Source organism: Vidua macroura, chromosome 3 (assembly GCF_024509145.1).
Source record: "Vidua macroura isolate BioBank_ID:100142 chromosome 3, ASM2450914v1, whole genome shotgun sequence".
In the NCBI taxonomy this organism is placed as follows: Eukaryota; Metazoa; Chordata; class Aves; order Passeriformes; family Viduidae; genus Vidua; species Vidua macroura.
This window is the reverse complement of record NC_071573.1, coordinates 21,960,312-21,981,877: the sequence shown is the minus strand read 5'-3', so window position 1 is coordinate 21,981,877 and position 21,566 is coordinate 21,960,312. Positions and strand designations below refer to the sequence as shown.

Genomic DNA, 21,566 nt, shown 5'->3' with positions numbered 1-21,566 from the left:
GATAACTTTGAAATGAAATTTGAATTTTGTCCTACTTTAAATGAAAATCTGTAGTCTTAAAACAGTTTAGTTTTGGTTTTTTGCAAGTTACAGATTTTGGGTATTTTTTTCTTATATGGTTAAAACAACCCTCAACTTGGCTGTTCTCTGTTGTCTTCTAAAAATCTATAAATTATCTGTACTAACATATTAGGTTATACTAAATTTCCACTACGTCATTCCCTCTTGGATTTGCACTTCTATCACTCCCAATTGCAGGCATTCTGCGTCCAGATGGGATTTGTTGAACCAATGTTTTTTTAAGTCTGGTTGGGTTTTTTTGGTTGTATTTTTTCTTTTTAAGAAATGTAAGGAAAAAATTCTTTCAGTTGCAGCCAAAGGAACAGGTGAACTTAATCCAAGTTTTAAAAGAACATGCTAGTTGGGGAGCCCCAATCCCACGTAGTTGGTGTGGTACAGCATTACTTTATTTCCTGGGGGCTTGCAGTGCTTGTCTGCTGGGTGAGCTGTGTTCAGTGTTAGCTCCACAAATGATAGATGGATTACTCCATAAAACTGTTATGAAGGAACATTGCCACATGGTACATTCCAGATATGATGCTCTTCCAAGAGTTGTTTTGAACTGCATGGCTCAAGTCCTTTCTGAGCAGTTACTGCTATCAGGAGTGCAGTAATTAAAGACAAATCTGGTTTTCTTGCTTTAGCAGTCCAGCTGGCATAATTTCTAAAGAGAAATTATGTTCATGTTTAAAATACCTTGTGTCCAGCTAGAGATGTGCGATGTATTAAACACATAGATTAACACTTTTTCTAATTGTATTTAATCTTCTATTAAGTAGGGCTGTCTGCATTACAACCTGTATTTTCTACCACCTCGTTATTCAGACTACCTGTCCACTGCTTCAAAGCTTTCAGGTGTAAAGTTTTAGAAGTCTGAAACACCCCCCCCTTTAATGGAGAATGCAGGTCCTAAAGCAGTCTGAGGAGTGCAGCAAAAATAATCGTCAACATTGAAAGACTTCAGAATTCTCAAAGACTGAATTTTCAAAGATTCCTGTTTTTAGATTTTTTTTTCATGGTCAGCATGTTCTTAGATTTCCCATCCCATGTCATATTAAAAATATTACTATGCTTTTACTTGTCACATCTTAATTGGCTTATTTATTCATCCTCTGAAGAAAAGACTTTCAGTTAACTATTTCATTGGGCCGTTGTTACATATTTCTAAGTTCCCAGTCACTGCAATTATGGTAGAGGAGACAAAATGCCATGGAGAGTTAAGAATATAATGTATGAATATTTTTTGGTGTGACAGCTGCATGTGAAGTTTTGCTGTCAGTGGATTTAGAGCCACTTCTGTAGAGAGGGACACAAATGAAGTACCGTAGTAGGGAATTTGTAATCCCCTCAGAATATAGTGAAACAAAACTTAGATGACATTAGCCTGGTCAAATTCAGTGACTCAAAGTAGAAAAGTTACCAAACCAAATGAAAATGTACAACCCAGCTCACATTGTAGAGAATTGGTTTGAGTCCCAGTTCTTCATAGCTGTGACTGAATAAAATATTTCATCAGATGGCTACCTTAGCATGCAAAGTAGTCTTGCTTTAATGTGTCATTGAAAGAACTTCAAGGCAAGCAGGTGCTTCCATTGCCTCTCTAAAAGACTCCATAAAAATGAACAGTACTCAAGAGTTCCTCAAGGCTTAGGAAAAAAGAATGAATTGGCTCTACCTGTTAAAATTTTAATGTTTGAAAGGGTTAATGAATTGCTTATTATAGGAGAACAAAGGTATAATTATATGTTGGGGTACTGATGATCTTTTCTTCAAATTTAGTAGTTCTAAAACATTTCTGAACAAAAGGTACACAGGTAGCTATTACATCTGTGGAAAATAAAGCATTTCTCTTTGATCATATTTAATGGAGGCTGCTGAGCTGTGTGGACAAAAGTTACAATTGCCGTGTCAGTGTTCTCAAGGGGCACAGATACACTGAGGGGCCAAGCCCGTGTGTCTGTGTTGGGGTTGCCCAGCTGCTGCGGGCACAAGGTTGGGCATCTGTGTTTGGCACAGAGATGTGTGGTTTCCTTCATGAAGTGGTTGAAAACAGCTACTAAAAATTAATGTTGCAAGTGTCCTGTGTTTAAAGCAAAAGGACATGTGTCTGTCTTCCTGAAATAGCAGATATTTGCAGTCTCTCTGTCCCTTTATTCAGTTACTACAGTAGACAGTAACTTTGATCAGTGTACAGCAGTTTCAAGTGGTAATATGGATGGATCCAACTAACTTAGAAACAAATGGAACAGCATCATTGTGCAACATCTCTCTTATGTGAGTGAATGTAAAAATAAGCAGCCAGAAATTCCAAAAATGTTGCCAGACACCTGGAGAGGAGCTTTCTCTGCCTCAATGTCCAGCTCTCACGGTGTCCACTGAGGTTTGACATTGCCTGCAGTGCGAGAGAAAACCAGACTGCTGAAACCCAGTGGAATTTCACATAACTAATATATCTCTTCAGACCAAACTGAAGTTTAGCCAGTCCCTTGAATTTGCTCTCTGTGCTCAGCAGAAAGTCCTCCTTGGGCTTGACTTTCCTGGGCTAGGGGAGGGGGTACCCAGCAGGAATGTGTGGAATTGAAGGCTGGAAAAATTTGCTTGTCAAGCAGCATATTCTCCTGTTCTGAGTGGGTATCTAAATGAAAGTGATTTCCCAGGGCATCTGGCTCTGCACATGATCTACAACAAATAGCAGAGGATTAATTTTCGTTTCAGAAGTGGAGGATTTAGCTCTGTCTCAGGGAGATGCTACACAGGGGGCTGCCAGGGGGAGCATTCCAGTCGGCAAAGCACTTTGCTTAGAATTAGCATTCAGGCAATTAAATAGCTCAGCTGGCTGGGCAGGCTTAGCTCTCTGAGCACTCAGCAAAGGTATCAGGAAAGAAAATGAGTTAGAAACTTCCTTGCTTATCTGCCTTAATCTATGTGTGTTGTGTCTCTGTGCAAAGTTCAGTGTCTGTAATGCAAGCCTTGCAATTTGGACTTGCAGTGCTGTTAATTAAATTCAGTATTAAAAAGTCAAAGCAGTTGTAATTAACTGATTCTGTTTTTTTAGCAAGTGTTGATTTATCCTTCTAAGTAGCACATAATTAGTGTTTTCCATCCTCTTTTTCCTGCTCCCTCCCCGAAGGCTCATGTAAATTGGGTAGCAAACTCTTATCTGAGTGTGGTGTTTGACCTTTCATGTTATTTATCAAAATAATGATCTCCAATTTACCTTTTTATCTTACTAAAACAAAGTTATAGTTAAGATGGGAAAAATTGGCTGCTGTAAGCACATCACACAAGTTTTGATCTTGAGCTGTGGTCACTTCTACAATGTTAATAGTTCTCATTTACCTACATATTGCCTGAAAAACCTTTGGAGAAAATCTTTTAATATCCTTTATTTACAACACGTTACATTATGCACTGCCTTTAGAGTACATGTCGCTGAGAAGCAAGAGCTTCTCATTCAGCAGTAATTCAATCTTGGGATTATTTTTTTGTCAACTTGAGAAAAACTTGTGGTTGTATTCTATCTTTTTAGTATTCATAACAGTTCATTTTGAGCTTCTGCTAAAGACCTAGTCTACTATTCAGAACATTTGCTATGTCTGTTGAAATGGCTTGATTTATTCAAATAAGGCATTTCGAAATTTTTTTACAAACATGAATATGCTTCATTTTTAATAGAAATTGGAAAAGAGGTTACTGAAACCAGCACAAATATTGGTTATTAAATAATCTCTATTATAATAAATAATAAATAAATAAATATTATAATAATAATAAATAATCTCTATTATTTAATAGGCTCGTGGGCTCGTGTCCTGCAGGTTTTCAAAGCACACAGGTAAATTGCAGTGCAAGGTGTGGATGATGACACCATTTCTACCAAAATCTGTTTTTATAAATAGTGGCTATGGCTTAGTATGATGTTGTTCTGTGCATCTCAACCATTACTTGTTAGCTGTTACACAAACACTGACAAATCTCTATTCATTTGACTTATAACTTGGTGTAATCACTGAAAATTGACATAACTTCACTCTTAACATTTTGTTGAACAAATTTAGGTGCTTTAAAACATTCCTGGCAGTGTGCGTGGCTCCTTTCCCTGTTTCCCTGTGTTGCAAAAGGTGAAGCTCAGAACAGAGTTTTACTCATGTTAATCTAAAGTTAATTTTGAGCTGCAGCTCTCTAAACTATGCTTTATTTGTTTCTTCAGGAACATCACGTGTCCACTGAGAACTTGGAGCATGGCTATGAGCAGCACCAGTGACTCTGTGGTCCTGAGCAATGGCAGCATCTTGTCAAACGCTGCTGTTGTTGCAGTGAATGACGGCGACATCACGGTCCAACAACTCCCATCCAAGGAAACACCAAGAACAAAACCAAGTCCAAATGGCTGCCTACAACTAAATGGTACAATCAAACCATCCTTTCTGCCTTTAGACAACCAAAGAACTCAGCAGATGTTGTCGCAATGCTGCCACCCATACCATCATTCTTTAAGTAGCCATAATAGCAAGCAGGAATGTCATTCAGTGGTTGGCAGCTCAGCACCATCTCCTATGACCTCGTGCTGCATGCAGCCACACACTGAGTACTCAGCCTCTATTTGCCAAAAACACACCCCTGTCTATCAGCCTGCCTGCTGTCTTCAGCCCTCCCCATCCTTCTGCCTTCACCATCAGTGGCCTGACCATTTCCAGCATCAGCCTGTGCAGCAACACATAGCCAGGATAAGGTAAGCAGGTTGCATTATTTCTTAGTTCTCAGGGTGACTAATCTTTCCCAGAACTATTTTGTTTTCTTACAAAAGCAGAAGACCTGAAAGGAAGATGAACCAAATTTCTTTCCTAGTGATTTTACAGATGAATTTCCGATGCGTTACCAAGTTATTATTTCCAGGAGAAACAAAGTCAGGAGATTTGTTTTGCTGGGCTCCATGAATATTCCTGAAGTGAATTAGTTCTCTCTTGGGAGAAAAAAACCAGTTTTTTTCTTTCTTCCTGGGGATTGTTTGGAAGCTCATTAGCTCTTTTAGAAGACACAGGGTACACCTCTATTGTGTAAAACAAACCAGTACAGAGATAGCTAAGAATACACTGAAAGATCTGGTATGGCTGCATAGTCCAATCAAAACACATATTTCCTTTAAAAGATGCATTGAAAAATACTTTCAACAATTCTATTCTCAAATGTGCAGGGTGTTTTTTTCTTTGTCAGGTCAGCTGGTTCAGTGGTTGCCCTCATGTCTTGTCAGTGTAGGTTATCTGTTAAACTTCAAATTGTGATTGGATTGAGAAATTTGGGATCTTTCCATGTTTTAGTTCTTTCTGTTCTCCATTTCATAAGAACCTGCCTCTTTGTATTTGTTAGATTTGGAGTTCCAGAGCTTCAGGGAGCAAAAAAAACACAAGAAAAATCTACAACCTCCTGGTCCTGGGCAAAATCAGCCAATCTAAGAGGCAATTTCTAAAAAGCAAATTCCCATTAAAGGAAGACACTTTGAAGCTTTTAAGCAAGGTTATTATTTTTTCTGAGTTGCAGTTGGGCTAAAAGGGGTGGATTTTCATGGGAGCATTGAAAACTACCCTTCTCCCTGTTCTCCAACATCTGCACCCTTATTCAAGAACTTGGAGCTATTAAGTGTTTTTCAGTCAGTTACAATGATTTTGTCTTGATGAAATATATGAGCTAATTTTAAATTCCTAAAAATATCAGACTGGAAAAAACATGTAATGTGGAAAAACTCAAAGTGAATAAAGCTTTTTTTCTCCTAAGGTAAAAGCAAACGAAAATAGGGATGATAATACAGAGCGCAAATCAGCTTTCTCCTGCCAGTTATTCCACTTACAAATGGAAAAAATCTTAGTTGTCAGATCTGCTTACAATCAGAGATGTTTTTTCCACCCCATACTTGTTTAAATGTCAAGCAAAGATGTTGTATAATTTTGTATGCAAAGGTATGCAGGAAGTTGAACTATTGTAGGATCAGTCGTACTTTTCAAACTGTCGGAATGGTTGCACTGATTTCACTGTTTCTGTCCCTGTGCAGCAGGGTTGTTAAACTTCATCTGTATTCCATAGTCATGAGGAAGGGGACAAATGCCATCCATAGTCTGGGTTTCTGGTTTTAGTCTAGAAATAAAAAGAGTGAAAATTTCTTCTGCATATGGTAAAATAATGTTTTCTGTCACGCTTCACAGATACAAAAACTGTTTGAACTGCTCTGATTGGGCTCTTGAGCCAAGACACTGGTTTTTCATCTTCCTTGCCATACCATACACTTCTACAAAAATGTACAGAAATTACGAATAATGATTTATGATAAATGGTTTGTCTTACTGCTAGCAGTCAAAACAAAGATGGAATCCAACCTTTAAAGCACCTATACTTATTGAACAAGCTCTATCTGTTAGCATACCCTGCATATCCCTATCAAATGATTGCTGGATTGCTTCCATGCCTTTTCACTCTGTAAACTGCCCATGGCTGCATTAATGGACAGTGTATACTGATCTGGCTATCACTTAGGATGGAACCAAAGACTTCTTTTCTCTCTTCATACTCAACAAGATATGTCTAAATACCATAGTCTGTCATTGCATTGTGAAGTTATCACCCAGAGAGGCCACTGTCAATGTAGACATGTTGGGAGATGGTAAAAACTGGGAGCAACTGGATGCAGCCTTGCACGTGGATGGATGTGCACTGAGGAAGAAGCAAACTGCCTCATTTGTAGCTCCCTGGCAGTGCTAAAAAGAAGACGTAATAAATTTGTATTTATGTTTTATGTGCTCGGGTCACTTCCTGTAAACAGAAGAATAACACTTAGGTGTGTGATATTTCAATGTGATCATTGTTCAACACTCTTAATTTTATTGCAGTTTGAGCTTATAATCTGCACAGCAGCTTCTTCTCTTCTATTCTATTTTTATTACAAGGTTCATTGGAAATCATCCAGCTTTATGAAATGTGCATGTTTTAACAGGGTTATTTAAAATGCAGGTTCTCATACAATACATTAGTTAAATTCAGTATGTAGTCAAACTAGGCTTAATTTAGCTTCTTTCTATTTTTAAAAAGTGCATTCAAATATTGTTATAATTTTAAGAAGGGAGAAAAGTTGTGATTAGATAGAGGAGGGTGAGCACTCTTTGCAGACTGTATCACTGATGCTTACAGCTCTGGGCAGGTAACCAATTGTTTCAGCACAACAGGTTTTGTCAGGTTTTGAAGCCCAAGGCTTAACATTTGTCAGTGACCTAATATTAAAGGAATGTGGCTCTGGTATATCATTGCAGATTGGAGTGAGTAAAGACAGATTGAAATAATGCCACACTTGTCCTATCCTCTTAAAGCTGGCTGGATCTGGAGTTTTGTAGAGGGTTCAGCTTTGAAGTTTAACTAAATTACATGGAAACATCATCTATCCACTGCATCTTGAGAGTCTGGACAACTGTTAAATTTTTTAGGTCGGTGAAAACATTCTGTAGCATAAAAGAAAGTATTTTTAGTGGTTGGTGTTTTGCAGCCTGATTGTGGTAAAAAATTCTTTTGGAAGAGTAGGTAAAAGTCAACATTTGGTCATAATGATTCTGATGATTTTTAGATGTTTTTCTGAGGTTGGAAGATCTTGAGTAAAGTTTCTTGTGTTATTTTGTGTGCATATTTAAGAAATAGCTCATGTAAACATGTTCATACCTCTTTTTTTCAGTGGCCATAATATCTTGACCACACAAACACTCCCTGGGAAATTCTAGCCATCTCTCCATATCACAGTGCTGTTTTCTGGGGGTTTGATTTGCTTTCTAACCATTTCTAAATTTACCTGTGTACAAGCATGTCACATTTAATTCTCTTCAGTACTGTTGGATGATTTTTTTGTTCCCCTACCCTGCCGCTGTGGAGAGCTCCTGCTGAAGTATCCCTTTTTGTTGGAATGCGCTTATGCATCTCAAGAAACTTGGGGGCTTAGACCTACTGGAAGATACGTAGTTGCTGCCACCTGCTTCTGCAATCATCAGCAGCCTTCAACAGGGTGGGGTAGAAGTGGGGAAAACCAACCAAGTAAGGCTGTGAAAGAAGCATGAAGATTGATCCATAAGGACTGGAAGCACTGAGTTAGGAGTCCTAGGGAAAAGTAAAACTGTGCAGCCCAGTAGCATGCTTGGTGGGATGAAAGGAGGGTAAAATAAATAGTGAACAGTTGCATAGTTCTCTAGGAGAGCTAAATACTACCATTTTAAAAAAGCCAGAAAACTCTTACAATCTTTCCTGGTATTTTTCAAAACCTCTTCTTCATATAGGAAGGCGTGCATGTCAATGGGAGTGGCAGAGGAAGGATGTGCAGAGATCATTCAGGAAGTCATCTCAGGATTGTGGAAGGCATGGAATAACAGTGGTGGTATTTCTGGTACCAAACTGGATTGCTTCCTTCAGATGTTTATGAGAAGTTTTTAGTGGGAAAACACCAGTTAAAAGCTACCTGTGTGCTTGTTAATCTTCATGTCAATTCTGCTGGAATCTCTTTAGTTATAAAATTTAGAAAGCTTAGGTCTGTGGACTCAGAGACAAAAGGTAGGACAGAAGAAGTCAGCTGTGAAGGAACTGCTTGTGCAGAAAACTGCTTGTGCAGGAAACTGCTCCAGACTGTCAGTGTGTGTAGTGCTTGCACTTTAACAGTATCAAAACCAATAAATTCAAACAAGCACTCTTGGCTCAGGGTGAGCCTGCTTTGCTTCACCCACTGTTATTTACTTTTTTAGACTATACTGTTAATGCTTTTGACTAAAGCAGACAAGTAAGGAAAACTGTTCTGAAAAGCATCTGAATTATCTGTGGTAAAAAAATAACCAGACTGAAAGGATATATGGGATGATCTCCCCATGATCACACAATCATCTCAAGCTGAAGCAGGAAAATAAAATCTGTTTAAAGTCCCACAGAATACTTACTTCAGCTAAAATTTAAGAATTGCTTCTCATCCCCCACCAGCCTACTTTGGAGGTTTTAGCTCCCAAAGCTTAGTTAGTTTAAATTGCTAGATTTAAAGCTTTTGCTTGTTAGACCAATTTATATTCTAAGGAAGGCAAAAGACAGCATCAGGAAACTGGTAAAGCATCCAGACTTATTGTACATCTTGCTTTCAGTTCGATTTAAACCTTCTTTTGAAGTGTTTTGCCATTGCAGATTTATGTGTTGGTTCTGGGACTCTGGGTTCTGCTGTGTCTCAGAGTTCTGTGCCACACACTGTTCAAACAGTACTGCAGACATACGTAAATACTTACACTTCATTTAATACTTTAAAATGAAGCTCTGTAGAAATGAAAAAGCTGTGAAGTGAGGATAGAACACTACAGCTGCCTCTTACCCATTTTAGATTTTTCCTTCTAGTTATTTGGCATAAAGATTAGAACCAGAAAAAAAAAATCTCCTGTTTTTTCAAAAAGCAAGGGAATGTTTGCTAAATACCAATCTTAATAATGAGACTTTGTTATGAAACAGTTCCCTGCTTGGTTCCAGGAAAGGGATAATGGTTATCTAGTACATTCGGCATGGCTTGCAGAGCTGATTTTGCTTATACATATGTATAAAATATTTTCAAATATCCTCATTTCAGCAACATGAAGTATTCACAAAATGTTTTTCACAGAGCTTTTTAACAACCTATCCTCTTTTGAAAGCTGTTAACTTCTGCTTTATTTGATGCATTAAAAGATATTTTAGTTTTCACTTTTTATATGAATGGTATACTAATGTCTTTTGTACAAAATACATGTGCATATAATAATTTGAAAATTAATAAAGGAGCCTTTCTGCCTTCCCCTAGGATGATTAAACATAGGAATCTTTAATAAGAAACCTTTAGGTCAGGTTTCTGGAAGTGGGATTTCTGAAATGTTTTATCAACCTTTAGCAACTAAAAAGCAAAAGCTGTGACCATCATTTCATTCAGTGTTCAGGATGTTGCAAATCTTTTGGTTCATGCTATAGATCAGGAGTTCCTGAAACAATACAAATTCTGGCTCTGTTCTCATTTAAGCCATTTATTCTCTGCCAAAACAGGAGTTCTCCTTATTATGAAGCATTAACAACCCAATAGCATACTTGGGATTTTGATGTAGTTAAGAAAAAAGAAAAGGAATGTGAAGCTGTCTCATGCATCCATATGAGTCCAAATGTGGGATTCTCTGTTGAGCATGTGTGGAAAAGTAGGTTTTCCCTGTGACCAAATGAACTGGTTTTTTTTTTCTTTCTTTGAAATAATTTTTCATGTCAGTTTAATTTGAGCTGTGCTTCTTCATTTTCATCTTGCATGATCTCTGAGTGTGATACCTTGAGTTTTATTCTGGTTTTATTAATTCATTTACTCTTCCCATGATATATATATTGTGCATTGTTGGCTGTGCAAACAACTTGCCACACTTTCTGGAACTGAAAGCAAAGGGCTGACACACAGAAACCAGAATACAAATAAAAAATGCCATTTATAATTTGGTGGCTGACCAAATTAAAAATAGCATGGCTAAGAAAGTATTAAGTGCACTTAAAAAAACCCTGTCATTCTGGGCTATCCAGGGAATTTTTGCAGGCTTTTTAATTGTACTAATTAAACATTAGTGTTTGTCTAGACTTTGGAATAAGCAATTTTGCCATAGGAAGGTGGTGCTTGGTGCTTTGGTCTGAGTGCAGCTGAGGACCAGCCTGGCTGTATTTGGCCGTGCAGGTTCTGCTCCTTTGGGAATTCAGGTCCCCTGTGTGCTTGAAGATGAATTTCCTGTGCCCTTTATCCCTCACCTTTCCCTGAACAACAGAAGAGCTCACTCATAACTAGCAATCTGCTGGGCCTTTGAACTGCTGTCCTTAAAAGATGTAAGGCTGATAATGGGAGGGAAACAATAAAAAGAATATGGCTCCTTTCTTTTGTACTATATAGACTGGAAAACCAGCATCAGCTGTGCTCTTTCTGGAAAAGGACTAATTGGTGAGGGGTTTGAGATGACTTCTAAAGCTGAGCATTTATGTACACTAAGAAAAAACCCACAATGTCCAAAATGATGTCAGTTTGTTGAAATGTTTTGACGATGTATAGTTGTTTTCATGTACTTTTAATTTAGCAGGAGATTGTAGTAAGGTTCAAATGTGAATAAGACAACACCAGACAACAAACAAAACCGTTTAAACTGTGCATGACCAATGACCTGATTTTCATCACTCTTTAAGAAATAGATTTTGAAAGATTTGCATATTCCTACATAAAAGTTTTGAGTCTTCCTTCTGATGGGGGAAAGTGCAGAATGATCAACATCATCTTTAGAAAGCTCTTTATGAGTTAGCATCATTGTTTCTGTCTCTAACTCCTTCCAAAATCACTTGTTCTTCCTCTCTGATATTTCAGTGTTGTCTTCATCTCCTAGTGAATAATAATTAATGTACATGCTTTTAATTGGTCAGTGGTGCTTGAAAAACAAAACACAGTGCAAGAGGGAAATACAGAGGGTACCTGAGCAATTTGGCATTGATTTTGCTACACAAAAATTGCACTGAGATTCTACTGAATAAAGAAATCTCTTAAAGCCTGGAGTATCAGTGCAAAATAGAAATGAGATGGTACTCCTGACAGATCAATGGAGGTAAGGGAAGTTACAGATAGAAATCCTGCTGATATTTCAGAGACCTTAGTCTCACTATTGGCAAATTAGGGAATGTTTCCATTCTTTTCTAGTAAAATCATAAATAGATTTATGTACTGAGCAGGAAAAGCTTATTTGCATCACTTCTGACACTTCTCCCATATTTTCTAGCATGTTAATAGGATACCTTGCCTCAAAATTCTTATGTTACATTTCCAGTTTGTAGGATGTTTAGTTTGTTCTGTCAAATGGATGAACTTTTGCAAACATTTTGCTGAACAACTTTGATTGTGTTAAATTTGTTTTATAGTCTGTTCAACCCTAGAGCACTTTTGTGGGGTCTTAGCTACAATACTGGAAACCTTAAATGTTCAGTAAATATTTCCTTTTTTTTTGCTTGCTTGTTACTGAGCATACAAAACAAATTTCATGTCAGGAGATGCAGAAGATAATGTTACATTATATATGTACAAGTTTTCATTAGCATTAGCAAAAGCTAGAGAGCCTTCTTTATGGAATTACATATTAAATCCTTTTAAACATGTTAATTGTGTTGAATAGGCATTTGTTTTATATCACTTAAAAGTTACGGCATTCTAAATGACTTCACAGATACTGGAACAGGAGTTCAACACTGAAGAGAAATACTTGAGTAAATTTAGAACAAAGGTCTTAAGTAACAGTATTTTCATTTGCTGCAAGAGATGATATATGCAGAAAGATAAACTATTGTTTGTCCCCACAGTTAGATGAATAATTTGGAGAAATTGTAAGTGCTTTTAGTCTATCTTTAGAAAAGCTCTCTGGCCAAAGGAGGTTTTCTGAGAGCCAAACTGAATCCCTGGTGACTTACAATCACAAAGTCTTATATCTGCACAGGAAGGAAGACTAAAGCATGTACCAGTTGAGGTGTGATTTATGGCACTCCAAGTCTCCCTACTCCAGAGCCAAACTTCCATGTGCTTAATGTCAGTCTTTAATACATATAGGAACATGTACTTCGGTCTGTGTGGAGAGATACCATCATAAAAATAGGCACTCTTGGACATTTTCATTCTTGTTGGTGTCATGAGATGGGGGTTTTCTTCTGTGTATGTTGTGATTCCTTGGGTCATGTTAATTTCCTGTCTGTCAGAGAAATACAAGATGTGGCCATGACCTTGCGTTGCTCCATTCAACTGGGAAGTGTAATAAAAACAGCTTTGAAATAAAATATTTCTTAGGAAGGGACTTTTTGCCAGTAAAAATGTTGAAAACTACTCTAGTCACCATTTAAATCCCAGAACATATCTATTAATTTCACTGTAATTACCAAGAAAAGAGAAAAGACTAATGGTTTTAGACTTGTGAAGGATCTTGAAATAATATTAGTCTGCTCCAAATTAGCTGTTGGCTTGTTTTCAAATAATGATTCATGGTAGTATTTTACTAAGCTTTTTTTTTTATTCTCTTTAATAGTTCAGAACTTTTGTTTCGTTTGCCAGGCAGTGTGCTCTACGTGGTCCCACCTTCAGTGCTTCAAAAGTTTAAGGAACATATATATAGCTTCAATTAAACCTTTTGAAGAAGTATATACTTTAAATTGTGTATAAACTTTGCCATTTAAAGCAGGGAGAATCCAGTTGAAGTATGCTTGATGGCAGTCTTCTTATTGACAGTTTTGGAGCAGTGTTTAAAAGTGGCTATGCTTATTGGAGAAAAGTTTAGGGAAAGAAGAATATAAGAAAAGTGTTTGGAGGGTCTGTATGACTTGGCTCCTTCATATGCTCTCAGATTTTCCTACAGAGAAGATGATTTAATTCATTTTCAAGACAAGTGAACCAAGTAGATGCTATAAAGGAAAAGAGCCAGCTTTCCTAGTGGTTGATAATATTTAGTCAGTTGTTGAAGATGAAAGAGGACATTAGAAGTCAGTATTGCAAAAATGGATTTCCAAGGAGCCTTAAACTCAAGACTTGGTCAGTAAATCCTGGGCTCTTATGTGGATACCATCCCTATGGAGCAGTGAGGAAAAGAAGAAGGGGGGGAAAAACCCAACAATCCCCCCAGCCTCAGAGATTATTATAATAGGATCATTTTAGTTTCTAATCACCTGTATGTTACAAATTTATAGACGCTTTAATTTTAGCATATAATGAGTTATACAGGGTTAGAATAAAATAAACTATTTCAGTTGGAAGGGACCTGCAAGGATCGTCTGACCCAACTGCCTGAGCCGTTCAGGGCTGACCCAGTTAAAGCATCTTGTTAGGGGCATTGTCCAAATGCCTCTTGAACACTGACAGGACTGGGACATCAGCACCTTCCTGAGAAGGTCTGGTCAGGTGTTTGACCAACTTCTAGATAAAGAAATGTCCAGTCTAAATGTCCCCTGGCTCAGCTTTGAACCAATCCTGCATGTCCCAGTACTGGATCCCATGGAGAAGAGATCACCTCTCCACTTCCCTGCCTCAAGAAGCTGTAGAGAGCAATAAGGTTGCTGCTCAGCTTCCTTTTCTCCGAATTAGACAAGTCCAAAGTCCTCAACCCATCTTCTTAGGACATTCCTCCCAGTACTGTTACTAAACTTGCAAATGAAAAGACACACATTTAGGATGTCAATAGGATTGCAGTGACCTTTTCCCATCTCTGGTGCCTTGATGGAAACATATTTCCCTGTTGTACTCTGGCATGAGCCAGAGGTTTGTCCATGGGAGATTTCATAACTTCCTGTTACTTTTGCAGAGTAGGTTAATAAAGTTTAATATCGATTTCATAGCAGAAATGGAGTGAGTGAAATGCTGGCTTAGTTAAGTATATAGGATCTGCCCCACTCCATGGGGTTTTATCCAGTGGGCATGCTGTGGGTCAGTAAAGCTTACACTTCTATGCTGAATTTAAATCAGTAAGAGCAAGAATCACTCAGACAATGATTCTATTGTTAACACCTTCCTTACAGTAGCTTTCCTCACAGAAAGGCCATCTTATTTGCTCCTATTCACTGTGAGAATAGAGCAGATGCTCAGTTAGAATTGAGGAGGTAGGTAAGAGCACAACAAGAAAAGCAGATAGGAACTTTTATAAAGCTTGATGTCTCAACTGTAAAAATGTGAATTGACATCTGTAGTACAGTTGCCAAATAGCATATTGATTTTTGGTCTGCTAAGTTGCGTTTTGCTTAATTTTAAGCAAAAGAACAGTCATATGTACAACATTAAGAAAAGCTGCAACATTGACATTTTGCACATTTTAATGGGATGAAATAGCAGTTAGTTTCAGATCATTTCACTGTGATAATCTAGACATTAAAAAATATAAAATCCTTTTGGATTATTCCGTGATATTTTATGTGGGGGAAAAAAACCCATGAAAATTAGTTGCATTCTTCTTGGTTTTAATAAAACCTTATAAAAGCAACTTACCAGAAACAGAATTGTCTGTCTCCTCTATGACATCATTTTGCTGTGGGTTGTCCTATTCCTTAGAGATGTAAACAAGTAAAGCTAAGTGCAGACCAATACAATGAGCACTGCATGTTTAAAAAACATCTAGATAGAATTCATGATAAAAATAATGGAAAACTGCTCATCATAGCAAAAAGATTAAATTGGGAGGCTGATAAAAACTTTTTTGGCAACTTAATCTGTTGGATTTGTTGTCTGAATGATTGTTAAAATGATAAAGCACATAGGTGTTATATCTGATATAACAGCAAAAGCTAGTTTGATATTTAGGAGCAATTCAGATTGTTCTCTTGGGTCAATGACATTCTGAAAACATGAGGATTTTCTTCCTGTGAAGGGATTTAGTTTGTATTGTATGTTCTGACGGAGAATGTACAATGTCATGCATATCTCATTCTATCCTGCAGGGATTTAGCTTATCCAGGAGTATAATAATGACCAAAAGCTATGTTTTATCACTTCTGGTAACCAGATCTACCAACAAAGGGAATAGTTTCCCTCTGGCAAAGTAAAGCATTGAGGTTAAACACCTCATAATCCTTGGACAGAAGAGTCTTTCATTTCAGTAAATACAGCTATTTATTGCAATGTACCATTTTTGCCTCCAGTGAATCTTTAAGTGAAAAGCAAGAGTGCAAAATGAATTTGTTGCCCTGCATAGGGCCAGGAGTTGGACTTCAGTGATCCTCATGGGTTCCTTCCATCTCAGGATATTCTGTGATTCTCTATTGAGTAAATCTTGTTATGATAAATACCAGTAAACTGTACATTTATTTTCACAATTTTGTGCAGTTCAGGACCAAAATGACGGTGCTGGACATCCAGTCTCAACATCTGCTCATGGTGAAATAGATATTAATTGCAGCTAAGTGAAATGGCATAAATCGGAAGTCAAATGTTTAGCCAGGGCAATATCCAGAATTGTAATAAGAATTTTAGGTAATGTTTGGATAAGTTAGTACAAAGATATGATTTGGAATGTGTTGATGCTTTTTAACTGACTCAAAAAAAAAAAAACCCAACTCACATCACTGTCTGTGTAAGCAGGAATTTCCTATTTAAAATCATATTCATATCTTTTCCAAAGTCTTAGGCTATCAATAGCCTTAAGACTTTTTTAAAATGATGGGTACTTCACAACAGCTAGAAGACTCTTCAAAGTATGCTTCAAAACACAGCCTATTTCCCTGATTTTCTGTTTCATGGCTACACTCTGCAGGGTTTCTTGCACCCACTAAAGAAGCAGCAAGCATTGATTCCTTGGGGTGTGAGGCCAAGGGGTTGCTTGCATTGATACCTTTCTCGCAACTGAGGTTTGTGAAGAAACCCTGAAAAAGAATGCCTTGGAATATCTAGATACTTTTATTGTCCTCTGACACTTTCAGGTTTGTATTTCTCGGAAATGCATTAGATTAATCAAGCATGCTGCATATTAAGTAAATCAGCCATAGTGTAACTATTAAGTCCCATGCTGAGGAACATGTTTTTAAATATTGTCTTGTGCTGTGTGACGTCCAAGTGACGTGAAGGTTGTGAACTAAATTTAATAATACATAGGATTTCCAAGAGCTTGTTTTCCAGTGTGATACTTGAAATTAGGACCAAACTCCCCTCTCTGATGTACCCTGTTAACTTCCATGAGAAAACTCATTCAGTGCAGTAATCAAAAGGAGGCTTTGGCTTCCCTGGGAACCCAATGTCAGGATGTTGCCATGTGGCACAGCATGTTCCCCTCCAGGAAGCTCAAGCATTGGTCACTGTCTTTCTCAGATTGAAAAATATGTAAAGCAATCATATTTTTTATGCCCCTATTCGAGTAGGTTTGTACACAAAGGAACAAATGATTCCTACTACCTCACTGTTCAAAATACTGGTAATAACACTGAGGTTAAGTGCTTATTTAGGCTGGAAAGATGATTAATTAGAGCTGTAGAAGTCCAGTCCAAAGCTGATCAAATCCTCCTGATACTCAATTATTTCCTAGAGTAAACTTGCTGGTATTACAGCAGACACCATTCCTCCTTTTCAGCATGTTATACAGAAGGATGCTGGGCATCCAAAATACATTTCATACTGAGAAACATCTGGGGGTTCTAACCAATCTATTTCTTTTTATGTGTTTTTTAATTGTGTGATGTTCAGACGAAACTTGCCACTAGGAAAGGACAGGACGAAGCAAAGAATGTGTTGAGCATGGGGTTGACACTCCCAGTAAGTGGTGCTAAAACAGAGCCTGACCTTTTCTTCCTCTTTCCTTTTTCCTCTCTTCGTACAAAGTGTTTATTAGATTTTATCAGTGACTGCAGTTTATACAGTAACTTGGTTGTGCTGGTCTTGTCACCAGCAACTGTGACTGTCACTTTCTGCTATCAGACTTAGGAGAACTGAGTACAAAGGTAATTTAATACACAGATCAACTTGCCTTTTGTCCCAGCAAAAGAGTGGAATTCACCACTTCTTTCTCATGAAAACTGATGAGGACTCTTTTGTCCACACTTTTTTTGGAGGCTGATGGTGTTATTTAAACTGGCTCAGTGAAAGTATAATACTTCAAAAATTAGATACAGCGACATTAATTAAGTGGGAAAGATCTGGTTTTGCCATGCATTTCTGTATTTTAGAGCATAACTAAAGAATCTTAGGGCATCGTTTTCAGGGATAACTTTTCCTATTGACCAATATAATAGAGTCATCACAACAGCTGCAAGGGATTGGTTACACTGCTGGAATTCACCCGAGTGTACCCAGGTTTTTTTCAATGCATGCTTTTCAAAACAAAACAGTTTGATAGCAGGTGTGACCTTTAACCCTCCCTAACTTTGAAGAACTTAATCATCATCATTTGTTCAGCACTGAATATATTTTGCAGGTGGAGGAAACAGAGGGAAATGTAGTTTGGTTTTGATGGGACCGGGGGATGATGAGGAATGACTGTGTTGGTATTTTACCCACTTTGTGTAAACCAAATTAGGCAAATTCAATTTTAAAGTAGCCCCCATACAGAAGAAAACCATTTTATCTGCTAATATAAAGTGGAATTATCATAGAAACCTTCATACAAGTCAGCATAAATACAAAGCTTGTATCAATCATTGTTGGGTGGCTCTGCTTATGCCAAAGCACTGTCTGATACTATTATTACTCATGGCAGAGCACATTATGGCACAGACAAAACCAAATGACTGAATATATATGGAAATTCAGATCTTTACAAATGAAAACTAGAAATAAATGTTTGAATCACCTTACTAACAGTAAATATGTCTGTTTATATTTCTCTCTCATCTCTCATCAAACCCAGGAGTCTATGCTGCAGTTAAAAAAAATTGTTACTCCCAACACTGTAGCTTTGCTCCCTTTTCCATACAGTTGTGAAGGCACATTCAGTGTGTGCTCTGCCTTGGTGCAACTTCATGAAAGGGAAAGGGACTGTCTATTTAAGCATTTCTCTTCATCCAGAATCCTGTTACTGCTCACTTTAGATTCAAGTTGAGTGAGTTCTGACTTCAGTACCTGGTTTCTGATCCTCCAGTCTAACCTGAGTTGGGAAAAGTTGGTTTTGTGGTTGAGGCTGTAGATCAGACAATGAGCAGTTGCCCAAGCCTGCCACTACTTCTTTTCAGCCTCGAGGAATTTACTGTTCAAAGTAACTTCAGAACTCAGTTCAGTTGGGTTTCTCTACATTCTGGCTGCTGGTGAGTCTGTTGTAGTGCTACCAGCATTTAGCATCAATTGGAAAATTGGGTTTGTTCTTTACCTCTGGAAGTCAGATTTGTGCACCTAGTCAAAAGGTTGGTGACACTTCTTAAATTTAATCTTTTGCGGCTGCATTAAGCCAAGAATCTTTGTCTATACCTTTCCTTAATCCTTGAGTTACTCTGCAACTGCAGATTGGTTATTCTGCTTTTCTCCAACTGCCTCGTGTAGTTCCTTGTTCTTACTACTTTGAAGAACAGCAAATTTCATTTCTATGTAGTGGATTAAGTTTTTCTGAAAATCTCTGAGGATTCTGAAGTTTGAACAGTTTATCAGAGTGTGAAAGTATATAAATGTATGCTTTTGGCAACCTCAGTGTGAGGTTACTAAGTGATCTATTTTATGCAAGTACCTGCTTCTTAACTCAGTGATTTCCGTACTTTTTTAAAAAATTAATATTAAATGTGTCCTTGGTGGTAAAACAAATCCATAACTTAACTGAAGCCGTTGTATGGTTACAGCTTCAGAATGTTTTTATGTCACAGTCTTGAAATTACTTGCAGGTTCTTCATGAAGGTTTTTTTAAAGTGAAATTTATGTGAATCTTACTGGGCCAGTAGCTAAGGAATTGAAGTGCCCACTGAACAGTGTCAGATAAGAATAATTTTCACTTGGGTTTGCTGTCTCCTTCTCAAAATAATATACTTTATATTAGATTTTTAAGTAACAAAAACTTGGATAAAAATATTTTATAGAAGTATCCTATGTCGTTCTACTTCTTGTGTTACGGCAAGACAGAATTTATGGCCAAAATAATTTTTTGTTATGGAATTACAAAGGACAACTATGAAGTTTAGGGAATTACAGTCAGAACGTGGTGTTGTGGTTGTTTGTTTCCATCATATGCAAACTTTCTCATGTTTTTCAATAGAACTGAATTTTTATCAAATTAGTTTATTCGGTCTCTTGTTGAAAACTGGAAAGCCTCTGGAATAGTAATCCCAAAAATCAGCTGCATAAAACTCCACTTTTGAAAACCCAGCTGTCTGTAGCTATAATTATTCTCTGAACTACTTGTTTTCAAAGACTTAATTGAATATGATTGTGGGCCTTTCAAAATAATTCATATCCTAAAATATCTGGTTTTTATAATTTATTTTCTTACTCATGTATGAGAATAATTAAACAAATTGGTATGTGCGTGCATATTTCATGCATTCTCAATTACTCTTTTTTTTCTCTTCTTTCAGGCCAGCCAGACCATTCAAGTTACCAAAAAGGTGAGCTTCAGTGCTGTCACATCTGAGGTTTGTGGAATTATCAAGGTGGTAGATGAGGTGATGGCAAAACTGTTATTCCCCATTCAAAACTGAATAAGGAATATTCAAAGAAAATAATAAACATTCAAATTAAATCAGACTTTAAAAGTATTTCTTTAGGCAGTGGGTAGTAAATTTCTGCAACTGCCATGGGAAACTAGGGTGGCAGATAGTATCAGCAAGGTCAAACGACATTTAGAAGAATTGATCTGCAATGGGTCCCTAAATAACCACTGAAACAAGAAGCTAAGGCCAAGTTCTTTAACATCCCTAAAAACACATCTGTGAATCCTGGGTGAGCAGGAAGGGGATAGAACATGCAGGATTTCCAAACTCAGACTCTATTTACAGAGAGAAAGCAGTCTCCTCATTAATACTAGGCCAGAATTTAAAAATCTATGCAGATTTCAATGCTTCTTGTTTTCAACTATCTGTTTGTTTTTATTACAATCTGTACCTGGATACTCCATGCCTCAGTACTTTTTTGGTTAAGGGTTGCTCTGAGAAGTGGCTTGGTTCTGTTGTCCATAGTGATAGACAAACCTCACAGACAAGTTCTGAAAATTTGTCATAGTAGTTTTTAATTCTTCCTAAAACCCCATTTAATCTAGAACACTGGGTTTGGATTGTGTAGGCTCTGTAGGAATGGTGGGGTCAGAGAAAATAACAGAGCATTGTATCTATAACTGTCAGTGTATCAGAATGGCAACAAGAAACCATCTCAACTGAATGTACATTAAAAACACAGTCCATCTTTAGGATTTGCTTTCAGTAAAAAGCAGGCCTGTTTATTAAGTATCACATAATACGTATTTGAGTTACAGAAATCTGTGTGTTGATACGATTTGGGTCACACAAATATCTATTGTTCATTGTGATCTTTTTACAATACAGAAACTATATATGGTACATTTCTGTCTCTGTACAAACCTGAGGAGTGGTTGAACCTGAGGACTGAATATACCTGTATAGATGAGCTGAATAGAAAAGTTTGTCAATAGCCACATATTATGCTTAAAATGAGAAAAGAGCCTAAGCATTATCTTTTTTACCTTCTCTTTTTGAAGAAAACATCTGAGGTCTTGGATCACCTTTGGACAAATTGCTTTATAACAATGGTGCTTTTAGTGGTGCTAAATATAGATTGAATTACTGTATCTCCTAAGCATTTTGAATTACTTAGAGCATGAATTAAAAAAAAAAACAATTAAACCAAACCAAATCTTTTTTTAATGTTACATAGCTAGCTAAAATTAGGACCATTCTAACAGACTGAAGACAGTGCAAATTGGCATAAAAAGTGGGTTTCACTCAGTGTCAGACTTAGGTGAGTTCATTATTCAGTGCTGGAATGTTTTGGATGAAAAAAAACCAATAAGGTATAAATGTGGCTGTATGTCTAGGTCATTGCACAACCAAAA

General features: G+C 37.2%; 1 protein-coding gene across 2 annotated transcripts in view; it reads left to right on the top strand.

Annotated features, from left to right (window-relative positions):
• Positions 1–21,566, top strand: part of DISP1 (dispatched RND transporter family member 1) — an 85,693-nt gene that overhangs the window by 49,715 nt on the left and 14,412 nt on the right. For both annotated transcript variants that reach the window (XM_053973971.1, XM_053973972.1), the window contains exons 2-3: positions 4,271–4,792; positions 20,077–20,106. In XM_053973971.1, coding sequence (XP_053829946.1) covers positions 4,271–4,792; positions 20,077–20,106 — 552 coding nt within the window. The remainder of the gene's footprint in view (positions 1–4,270; positions 4,793–20,076; positions 20,107–21,566) is intronic.